The 12146-nt window shown below is 48.4% G+C and overlaps 1 protein-coding gene across 3 annotated transcripts in view; it reads right to left on the bottom strand.

Annotated features, from left to right (window-relative positions):
* The window catches only part of LOC102934807 (tyrosine-protein phosphatase non-receptor type 11), an 84193-nt gene that overhangs the window by 51603 nt on the left and 20444 nt on the right, over positions 1–12146 (bottom strand). The window contains exon 1 of one of the 3 annotated variants that reach the window (XM_027832389.3): positions 5909–6157. The exons of 1 other annotated variant lie outside the window; for it this stretch is intronic. In XM_027832389.3, the coding sequence (XP_027688190.1) occupies positions 5909–5916 (8 nt within the window). In that variant the 5' untranslated portion in view covers positions 5917–6157. Of the gene's footprint in view, positions 1–4730; positions 4751–5908; positions 6158–12146 lie in introns of those variants that run through there. One more of the 3 variants, XM_037881062.2, reaches the window with a different exon arrangement.

The following is a 12146-nucleotide window of genomic DNA, read 5'->3' as shown; positions in this document are numbered from 1 at the left end:
GCAGGCGCCCATGCTCTGAGCAGTAGCTCCAGGGTAAGATTCTAATGGAGCATTACACGCAAGCATTTGCACATGGGTATCTCAGACAGGCAGCCCAATGTCTGGCTCATTGTGCCTGCGACACCAAGCTGGAAGCCTTCCAAGCAGCGGCTACGGCTTCCAGCAATGTAGCGAGAACAGCCTGTCCAACAGGACGGCAGAGCGTTTATTTCCAGGCCCCCACGAAAGCTGGAAATGGAAAGGCTGCCCCAAAAACGGCAGCTGACGTGGCAGGGGAGGGACAGTGAAAACCTTCCCTTGAGAGCCATTCTAGAAACGGGCAGAGGTTTAGTGGCACAGGCGTGAAACGGTGCACGTGTGCGCCAACCCTTGTGGTTACGTGTACGTACGCACATGCCTGCTCAACTGTCACGTTAAACTGAGCCACGATGGCCAACACAACAAGACTCGGGACGGCGCTGCTCACCATCACGGCTACCACCTGCAAGAGGTGATTCAGGGAGGGCCCTAAGCTGCGGCGTAAGGGGTCCCAGCTGGTCTCTGGCCAGAAAGGGAGGATGGCTAAGGATGGGGCAGGCGGCGGAGGAGAGTGGTCAGATTCCCAGTATCCCACAAGAGAAGCTTTCCCCTACTGCATGCAGAACACACACAGATATAAAATGTTATGGCCACTCCTGCATCCAGATACGCAAAAGGCCCCACAAGCTAGTGCCTAGAGAAATATAGCAAAGCCAATTCCATTCCCCCGCCCCCTTCACGTTCGCATGCATTTCCAACAGTCACTGCTTCCCCAGATGTTGATTATGTCGGGGTAAACATGGTAGAAGTCTGGTTATTACTAACTCGTGATGCGGTGAAGGAAACTATCCACACAGTGCTGTCAAAGCACACAGCAAATAGCCTTCTTGCTAACTTCTCCTGGTTCCAATGATCTCCGGTGTTATCTGTAACTAGGGGAGGTGCAGCTTCTCTTCAAGCTGTCTCTTTAATTTCCTGGGGATACGGTGAAGTGTCCTCGGGGTGGGCTTTGACGGCACAGCTTTGAGTCACACAACGCACGTTATCAGTTAACAGGAAACTGGCTCTGAACATACCGTGATGTGTTCGATTCGCCCACTCCCTTTCAGGTGTCACCTGCTTCCACGAGGGATGTTTTGGGGATTGAGGCTGGGGTATAGGATCTGGCAGCAACTGGCAAGGACTTTTGCTCTGCATTTGATGAACACAATCTCTCCAACTGTACCCGCTGTTACTGATCAGATCATACCATGACAAGTCTCACTTGGGAGTTCGGCTTACACATCGGCTGCCGGCTTGCAGCGTCAAGTGGGGAAGAAATTGTAAATGGTTTCCCATGCCCCTGGACTCATATGGGGAGAGAGGAAAAGCTCTGCAATGGCACGTCTCATTTTCCCCCTTCCAAGTCACTCGAGCAGTGCCTCAGGGCATTCAGCTGCAACAAGGCGCTATAGCACTGGGGTTCGTGGTGGTGTTCTCCCTGGTGCATCTCACAGACCAGTGCACTTATTTGTGACATCTGCCTGGAGGAAGAAGTTTCAGTGTCCTGGGCCACACAAGACCTGGTTGTTAACAGCCACTGCATGTAAATCCGTCAGCGACATTTCCCATCTCAAGCTCTAAAATTAGAATCTGTGTTTCCACCCATTCACCACATTTGATTAACCCGAAACCCGGGTCAGCCACTTAGCGAGTCACTTGTGTGAACATCACAGCATCTCCTTCACATCACAGGCTTGCACTCAGACTTGAGCTGTCGTTTGGCGCCTCACTAGATCACAGCAGCTGGATCTTTGCCCTCAGCAGTGGTGTAAAGACATGGATACGTCCACCTCAAATTCGGTGGAGTCTTAGGACTCTGACATTAGAGGGATTAAAGGTCAGGGAGTGCCACTCAGCCAGATGGGTTGTTTGGCTGAGGGGTCCCATCTCTGCCTTCACCTACAGTGCAAACCCCTAACTCATTAGATGAAATCTTGCAGTCTGGTTCTTAGCTGGTGCTAGTCAGCATCGCTCCACTGGAGTCCTCTACACCAGCCAACAATCTAGCCTGCAGCAGATACGTCTAGTGAGTGCAGTCATGCTATGAAAGGTTTGAGAAATGTGTAGAGGGGGAAGTGGGCAGGCGCACCAAGCATTCACACTGAGCAAACAGTTTATTGGGGGGGCGGGGGGGGGGGGGGAGAGGAGGGAAGGAGAGAGAAAGAACAGCTCCCTATGGGCAAGCATCCACATTGTTGAAACCACTAAAGGCACTAATTGGCAACCCTATTGTCAGTCTCTGCAGAGAAGATCCAATGGGCCGTGGAGACAGAGCTCATTCTTGTCCCCTAGAGGTGGCCCGTCTAGGTCAGGGTTGAGATGCATCAATGGGGCAGCCTATGCTGTCCCTGTGCTCAAGGTGAGAGGAGGACTTTAGTCCCTATGACCATCCAGCTGGTACTTTTCACATCAGGAACTCACACAGAACAGGCCACAGTGGGACAACAGCACGGAGTAAGCAATGAGCGCAACTGGACCTTTCACTGGTACTGGAGCAAGTTTTCTCTGCTTCTGGTGAGAGGCTATTCAGACCCCCAGTCTGCATGTACATAAAGCAACGTCCATGTGCGCAAGCCATCAGGTAGCCAGGGCAGGGTTTTCAGGAGAAGGACCAGCTTCCATCTCAGATAGCCAACTGTCACTGCAACACTTCCCATGGGACTAGGGCAGAATGCTCCAGAAACGTGGGTGAGGATTATACTGCTGCAGAAGCAGCTCTCCCTCTCTCTCTAAAAGACACTGCTTTAAGAACATGCATCTTATTACTCCCCCGCCAGACACAACATAGCCCACTCCCTCCATTTAGCTGGTTAGCATACAAAGCAGATCTTCTTAGCGTGAACCCAGGTTCTTATCCATTCCCGTGTTCCCAAGCACTGTAGGGCTACATGCAAAGTTTGGATGGAAAGTGACCTAGGAGAGGAAGGATAGGTCCATTGGTATGGTGATAGCTTGGAGGCATGGTAGACCCGGCTTTGTTTCCCTGCTCTGACAAGCTCCTTGCTGCGACTTCAGACAGACTATAAGTGATTTGCCCCAGTTAATAACAGCAATTCCCTACCTCAGAGGGCTGAGAGAAAAACAATGGTTGTGAGGTGCTCAGTTCAAGTGTAGCGTAAATACCCAAGATAAATAGATCGAGAGGCATATAAGTGGATGGTGAGCCAGGGGTCTATTTGTAGACCACTTTTGCAAGTGGAAAAAGGTGTCAAAGATTCATACTGGGATTTTAATACCCTGCTTCCTTCCTCTCCTCACCAAACACACAGAAAGCCTGGACCTGTATCAGCAATATGTAAACTATGGGGACTACAGGCTTCCTGCAGCCCTATAGGAGATCACATTAAATGTGTTTTAAGGATGGATTTCAGAGCTGAGATGCTAATATGACTGGCACACTGCATACCACCAAGAGACTGCTTGCTAGACTCCAGTACAGACTTCGTATGTCGACTGGACAATGGATAGACCGTGACCGACAGGAGCAAAAAAAAAAAAAAAAAAAAAAAGAGCTCAACCCAAGGGAGTTTTGGAGATCTCACAGGAAAAGGCCATGGCTTTGCTTGACTCTAGACTGGCTCCCTGATGAAGGGGAGAATCTGGTCTAATGTAGCCCAGCCCGAATGTATAAAAAACACGGTATGTCAGTAGAACAGCGTATCATCATCATCCGCCACTGTATTAGTAGGAAAAGAATTACAGCTGAGATTTTCAAAGCAGCCTAGAGGATTTAGACCCATCATACTTTAAAATTAATGGAGGGGCAACTAAATCCTCTAAGCCACTTTAAACATATCAACTACCCACAAAAAAGCTGAAGGAATAATTTAGCTGATAAATGTTTACCTTTTCCTGTTTGCAAATTGTCCACAAGTATTTTGTAATTTAAAATTTGATATTCAGAATTACTGACCAAATAAAACCGGTCAACTCTCCAATCTGCAAGTTTCTGTATTATATTATACACCAAGTAAACTTCATATCCCCAATAGGACTTCATTTTAACCTCAAGTTAAGGTGGAACTACACAGCTAAGAGACTAAAACAAGCATCTCATTTAATTATTGGGATATTTACCAGCCTGTATGTTACAGATGCTCTTGTTCCCATTGAAATGAAGTTGTGTACACACCTAGCAGAAAGTTGGGGCACTAAAAACCTATAAAACGGCTTGGTTGCCACCTGAGTGACACGTCCCATCATGGAACAGAAAGTTAGTTATTTGTTTAGCTGCTTTGCCATGACCCGATGAAGCAGAATGCAGCAAGGTAGGAGCCGAGACTCTGGGAGGCAGGTGACGAGAGGGAACGAAGTGGCTTTCGCAAGGCACTAAATAGATTTTAGGATGAGCTAATGAGAGCTAAGCTGGTGAGAGCCCTGGGTTGCTCTTATGGCGGCATGTTAACTTACTGAAAAGTAACCACAGTCCAGACCTCTAAAGAGGGTTACAAACCATCCACACCCAGATCAAATCACTAATTTTGGAGTAAAATCTAAGCATGCTCAGTGTCATGTTCTGAGGTGAGGGTCTATGCCTGCAGAGCCCAATTTCACAACGATCTGGCTGCATTTAGCAGATTCAAAATGTGGCTTCAGGAACACTCAATTTCTTATCCCAGCCCACCTCTCCCCCAAGTGAATTTAGTACATGACTTGATACACACACTTACTTCATCCACCTACTCCGATGGAGAAAGAGTTTCCCCCCTTTCCGGTCAATTTCGCTCACATGCAGCTGCTTTCACAGTTTAAAGTTGCTTTGGGTCTAGACTGCTTTTCTAAACTGCATTTGCAAGGACTCTTGAGTTTCTTCTGATGCATTTTATGAGTATTTGAAAAATTCAGCCATACGCATTCAGCCCTTTGAAGCGGCAAAGCCCATATGCAGGCACTGTGGCTCATCATTAAGGAAAATGAAACCTGACTACAGTGCATGGCTAAGTGTTCTAAACAAAGTAACAATGAACGCAATATTGCTACAAAGTAATAATACATGCCATTATATGTATGTTAGATCACACACACAGTAAGCGCCTCAGGGCAGGGACCACCTCTCCCATATGGTGTACACCAGCGGATCTCAACCAGGAGTACGTGTACCGGTGGGGCTACACAGAGGGCTTCTGGCGGAGGACACCATCCACTCATACCTAGATATTTGCCTAGTTTTACAACAGGCTACATAAAAAGCACCAGCGAAGTCAGTACGACCTAAAATTTCATACAGACAATGACTTGTTTATCCGGCTCTATCTACCTTACACTGAAGTGTAAGTACAATATTAATAGTCCAATTGATTCATTTTATAATTATATCGTAAAAAGGAGAAAGGGGGCAATTCTGCAGTACTAGTGTGGCTGTGACACTTTTGTATTTTTAGGTCTGATTTTGTAAGCAAGTAGTTTTTAAGTGAGGTGAAACGTGGGGGTACACAAGACAGATCAGACTGCTGAAAAGGGTACAGTTATCTGGAAAGGTTGAGAGCCCGTGGCGTATAGCACCGCGCACCCAGTCTGTGCTAATCGTACAAATAAAGTTGCTCACACCCACTTTCCTAACACTAGTAAAAAAACCCACAAGGAAAGCCAAGCATCTGACACCCCATTTCCACTGTAGAAATCTTATACCTCCAAGGAAACTGGAACCTACTCATGGACAATATTAATTATTCTCATTGCAATAGTACATACACCATGCTAAGCGCTGGTCCATTTGCACAAGTGGAAGAGGTTATAGGACCTGAACTACATATAATTTATACAATCTTCTCCCTTTTGCTTTGCTCTGACTCAAGAGCATCTTCTTTGTTGAAACACAGAAGCTAGACATGTAGAGCCATTCTCCTACCTCACCATAGCGGTCAAAGCTCGCCAGCCCCAGGAGCGTACAGAGAGTCCTTAGTCCACAAACCACAGGGAAGCTCAGAAAGGAGGCCGGGTTGTAAGGCACAAGAGGTGGGACTGTTCAATAGAGTTTGCTGTTCAACAGAGCTCCAGCCTCAGAGGTTTGGCCAAGGTGACGGAACTGGAGAAGTTTCGAATGAAGAGGTGACAGCTGAAGTTATTTACTAAAAACCAACCACCACCCAGCTTATTCTGGACAGGAGAGGGGGTGGAGAGAAGAAAAGGAAGTCATCTCATTCTTTTATCAGTGCAGAGCTGGCAGCTGTGAATGTAATGTTTAGAAGGGGCGGGAGGGTGTGAACACCATAAACAACACTTATCTGTCTAGTTCAAGGGCAATTGATGAGCGGCCTCCCGGCCAAATGTGGAGTGTGGCACTCCTGCATCAGGATGGACTTTCCTAGTGCACCCTCCTCACCTCTCCTTTAGAGAGCCAGGGCTACAGAATTCAACAGTGATTCCGCTCCTGCTAGGGGATCCCACAGGGTGGTTCCAAAAGAACCAGCAAAACCCATACAGGACAGGCAATGGAGAGGAAAGATGGGCTTGTGGTTCAAGCACTTGTGCCAGGACTTAGGAAACCTGGATTTACTTCCTGCCTGTGCCAGAAACTCCCTGCAGGAGATCAGGACAGTCTCTCCCACTGCCACCCTGTTCCCCCATCTGTAAAACAAAGATAATAATTCTTCCTTTGTCTGCCTTGTCCTCTTACACTGCAGCTGTTTGGAGCAGGGAGTGTCTCGTACTGCGTGTTTAGACACAAAAGGGGGCTTCACTTGGGCTCCTAAAATCCAGAGCCATTTCTACACAACCCGGCTGTGTCCGTCTCTCCTGAACTATATAGGACTCTTGCTAATGGGCTGACACCACAAAGCTCCCTTCTTAAGTGCTACAACCACCACCAGGCCAGGTGGAGAGCTGGTGCGAAAAGAGGCTGGATGCTGAGAGATTCTCCAAGCAAGAATTTTCGTCCCTTTAAAATTCTTGCAGCAGGACTGAACTGCAGTCAAGACAGGCATGACAACTCTGGCTGGCTCCAACCGGGCCTGGGCATTGGCTTCTAATCAGAGTAACTGATGAGCTGCGTAGGCACCAGGGTAATTCCCATTTTGACCAAGTAGCGAGCAGGGCACGATCCTGCCAAAGAAGCGAAAAACCCAGACCTACCCACGCAGGGCACCTGGCCACCGGCTGCCAGTCCCAGCAACGCATCAATGGATTCAGAGCCATGGAGAGTGACGTGATGGGAGAACTAAATCACCTACGAGCGAGACAGCTGGCAAAGGACAAAACCCTGCCCATTGTTCATCTCCTCCACCCCAAGCGTTCGCACAGTGAAGGAAAACAAGCCTCCCTGGAACCCGCAGGGCTGGAGGATGGCTAAATATACATCAATCAGGGGATTAAATATCGAGGCATGTGGCAGCCTCTGCATGTGCGAGTGTTTAGTCCATTACCCGACAGGCACTTAGCGCAATTATGGTCGCTCTGTGGCAATCCTTTAACGTGCCAACAGAGCAGTTGAGGCACAGAAGGGATTAGAGGGCAGCAATATCCCAACCACAGAACAGCTCTCAGGCATGGAGCGAGGGCTTCCAAGAAGAAGGGTGTGGGTGAGCTGGGAAATGCTCTGGAGCACGGGGCGGAGGTGGGGTTACATGCGATCAGCTCAGATGGGGAGTAATCCGAAGTGGATTCGAGTCAGGTTCCTGCACAGTGGATCTGGCCAGCAGCGCTTGGCATGGAAACCTCCCCTTGCAGCCTGAGGAGCAACCTTAATTCAAACAGCCTGTGTCATCAGAAAGGAGGGGAAAAGTGATGGACAGAATCAAACTTTGCTCGCGTGTGGCATTAGACTCGGGGATGACTTTTGGGCGGGATGATTGGAATGAGATCCCAAGCCCCACAGACTTAAGCCCAGGCCCCACTTCTGTCCACACACATCTGTTGGTGGGGGTGGGTCCCACTGGGACTTGGGTCCAAGCCATGTCATTTTGTGGTGTGGACACAGCTTGTGCCGCAGATCTGCGTCAGAAAGTCTGAGCAGCGCGGTATGGATGTGAGAGACGCAGGGCCAGCCATTGTAAACCCAGTTTTTACAATGCAGTGCGGACGCTAAAGTGTGGGCTTGGAACGCCAAGTCCATAAACCCAGGTCCTATAGGTCTGGGCTTAGTATGCCATGCAGACATGACATACCCTACCCTTCGAGGCCATTTTCATCAGAGGATCTCAAAGCACTTCACAAAAGAAGGTTGCTTTCTCATTTTACATTTTGGGAAACCGAGGCACAAAAGGGGGGACATGCCTCCCAGGGAGTCAGTATGACAGGGCTGGGAATAGGTTCCAGGACTCCCTACCCTCATCACTACAGCTGGTCAGACATGTTGAGAAAAGTGGGGGAGGGGGGAGGGTTCCTGTGTGAGAGAGAGCGAGAGAGAGAGAGAAATGCCGATTCGCTGAAACTGGGACTTACAGTGAAAACGTAACATTATTGCTAAAGCTTTGATTGGGAACTTTTCTCAGGTCCAGGATGGAACTTCAGATCAAAAGGAGAGAGCAGGAGACCCACCCCTGAATAGCCAATGGTTAGACCACTCAACCGGGATGTGGGAAATCCAGGTTTAAGTACCTGGTCTGACCTGGGTAGAGCAGGGACTTGGAGCAGGCTCCAATATCCCAGATGAATGCTCTAAGAGCTGGGCTGTTGGCTACTGCGGCGTGGGTGAGCATCTGTCTCAAGCTTTCACAAACCGCCCCCACAGAAAAGTTTTGGTTTCATTCTGCACTGGAATGGAAACGTGTCGAAACCTCAGAACTCTTCGTGAAATGGAATTCTGGTCTGTCACCAGCCCGGCTAGTCACGCTGTCGACTCATTTCATCTCAGTCTCTCAGCTGGAATCAAAGCAGAGGAGCCAGCACCCAGGGATTTGCCAGAGACCACCATCCCCCAGGCTAGGAACTCTGCTATAGCTGATTGCATGGGCTACTCCTGACAGCAGATCAGCCTTCACGTTTCCTCCCTCACCTGTGCCCCAAACACTGTAACCCCGGCCTTCCCTACACGCCAGAGAGCGTGGTTGTGCCAAACGCCTAACCGTACTATCCAGCAGCCACCCACCTGTACCACGCCTGGGCCAGAAAAAACGGCAGGTTTGTGCCATCATCAGACCTGGCAGGGACTTTTGCTGAGGTTTCATCCTTCAGAAACAAGGAGCATACACACAATTCTTTTTTTCCCCCCTCCTGTCAGAGAATCTTCCAAATGGACTAAGCACCTTCGGCATCTGATTCAGGCAAGATATTCAGAGTCTACAAAGCGTCCAAACCTGGTAAATTCAGGGTTACCCCTGAATGGCCAGCAATTACACAAATAACTGGTCATTACACCGCAAAAGGCCAGACAGTTATTTTTCAGCAAAGGGAATTTGTGCTGCCAGACGCACAGAAAGAATGGCAGAAACATGAGCTAACCCCACGGGAGCCGGTAAGGCTAACCGGTAGGGGAGCATTAACTGCACCCTGTAGTTCTCTGCCCATGCTTCGGCTGGTTGAGCTATCCCTTCATGAACAAGGGGCTGAGTCCGCCTCTGACTTACCCTGGTACAAAACTCGCGCATCTCTAGTAGCGTCCAAGGCTTTACCCCTGATTCACACCCACGTAAGGGAGACCAGAACGAGGCCCAATATTCATTATGATTTTAGCCCTTTTTCCTGGTCACAAGCTGTCTGTGCATCTAGCCCGATTTTCGTTCCGTGTCTTTGTTCCTTTTGCCAAGGAGCATCTTTAGACCCTGGTCTGTGCAGAAAGGGCAAAACACCCCTCTGCAGACAATATCTGTGCACCACTTAGGTCTCCTAATCCCCACTAAAGCCACTGGGCATTAAATGGCATATACACTTTGGATGGGACCTCTACACCGGGGTGAATTTCACCCCAACTGCTGGCATCAACTAGTCATTGTTTGCATCCACGTGACTGGTCACCTCTGCCACATAAAATGGGTTTTGCTCCCTGCCTGGATGACTGACATATTTCAAAAAGACAAACCTTTCTGTGTCTCACGACGGACTCTGGAGGAGCCATCAGGGTTCACGGGCCTTTCCACAAGTACCTTTGCAGAAGGCCCAGGAGCAGCACTGCTAAGCCCAAGCATTTAAAAAAAAAAAAAAAAAAAAAGTCAAGAGTAAGGTCCCCGAAACGAAATCACAATTAAAACTGGAGTTTTTTGTTTGCCTCTGTTTGAGCCGGGGGGCGCATGCACATCACATTTTCCAGATTTTCTCCACAACCATAAAGGCTAGAAATGTTAATATTCTCACATAACGTCAGGATTCTAGGAGTTGTCTGGGGTTTATGTTAAATCCCCAAACATCGTGGAACTCAACAAAACCCCCGAGAGTTGGCAACGCTGCAACAGAAACATAGGATCTGCCCTATGGGATCAGATCCATGGTCCATCTTGACCAGCTCGCCTGACGGACCGTGGCCAGCACCTCATGCTTCATAGGCCAGGGCTTTGCTCACAAATAGAGGAGAATAGGACCACGCAAACACCTGCATGTTACTTAAGGATCCATGAGGTTTCAATCCTGTTCTTCCCCAGGCATTTGTGTCCCCCCACGCAGTTTATTATACAGTCAGTGCCACATGGGGGAGAGGGGGAGCTCTCCCTAGGAAAGGGGTCCAGCTCCAGAGACCTAGCTTCTCCCTCACTGCAGGATGGTGCTTGAGGCTGGCATGTTATCTTCTCCTATACCTTAAGATACACATACAAGACGGAGGTATTCCACTGAGATCAGCCCGGCCGCCTGCAACCCAACAGCACACAAGTCATTAAATACAGTTTATGAAGCGGGGGGAGGCTTGGGAGAAGCCACCCTCCCTCCCCACAATCATTCCAAGACTGAATACAGCAACCAAACGAGCTCTGCTGTGCCAAGGGAGACTCTGAACCCTGCCTCTCCAGCAATTAACTGCATCAGCAACTTTACAGCCAGAACATGACTTTCCTTTGTTTACTACCAACGCTTCCGTGCAAACCTGTGCTTTAAAATAGAGACCGATTTCCTATTTGACACTCAAGCACTTTTCCTCTCGGCTCAATGCCGTGTATGGGCAGATAGCGCTGCCAGTTAATGGCCAGAGGTAGTAGCTGTGAGAGATAGTAGCTGCGATGACACTGGAAAGGAAAAAGCAGGTTACATCCTGGACTGAAATAGGACTCCACTGGACCTGTATTTTCCTTCTTGCTATGACTGAGACACGCTAATAGGTGTTTACACACACACACACACACTTGGGGTATAGGTTTTAATACACCCACGAGGTGTATCACAGGGAAAACACCACCACTGTAAAGCCATGAAGTTCAGAGTTAGAGGTTAACTTACAAGGAACCTAAACATTTTAAATTATGAAACTCAGTCAAGGAACCCCAAAGCACCTTAACTCTGCCCCTTTTGTCGGAGATCTAACCCCTATCTGTTTTTAGGCAGAAATCCTTTGTTTGTGGATTTTAAGAGGGTGGATCAAGAATGGTTTAAAAAAGTCCTACAATAGAAACCTGCTTCCAAACGTAGCTATAGAGTGGTTACCAGTATTCTATTAGAGAGCTAGCTAGCTCGCTCTCTCCCACTCCCTCAAAGTTAGCTGCCCAAATCCCATTGAAAGCCAAGGAGAGTTGGATGCTTAACTCTGTTACATTACACTTCAAAAATCCCAGTCTGTATTTTATGGAAAAGAAATGCCAGCCAAAAAAACCAAACAAAAAAAAATACCACCAGGGTTGGGGGGGTGGGGGAGGAAGAGCTTAAGGATAAATTATGTTCAGATTGGTATAGAAAATGTTTTTCCTTAGGCACTTGCCAGAAATCTTCCCACATGAGCCTCAGAACTTTGCAACAACTGCAGCGAGAACTTTCTCCTGTAGTAAATATTTGTTTAAGCTCAACAGGAGGTGGAGGAAAGGAAATTGCTATGTGCTTCCACGCTAGATAAGCGCACTACCCAAACCAAACTTCAATGCTGGTAGCCCGAATGACAAAGAGAAAGGACGGCATGGCTGATCCCGCAGAGACAGATGCATAAACTGAATGTTGATGGGACTGCTCACTTGTATAACACGAAGCGTGTGTGTAAGGGCTTCTCTGCATGCAAACTTGCTTCGAAATAACGAAAT

The sequence above is a fragment of the Chelonia mydas genome, chromosome 18, assembly GCF_015237465.2.
Source record: "Chelonia mydas isolate rCheMyd1 chromosome 18, rCheMyd1.pri.v2, whole genome shotgun sequence".
Taxonomy (NCBI): Eukaryota; Metazoa; Chordata; order Testudines; family Cheloniidae; genus Chelonia; species Chelonia mydas.
Note: the sequence above shows the minus strand (reverse complement) of the source record. Positions and strands in the feature narration are given on the sequence as shown.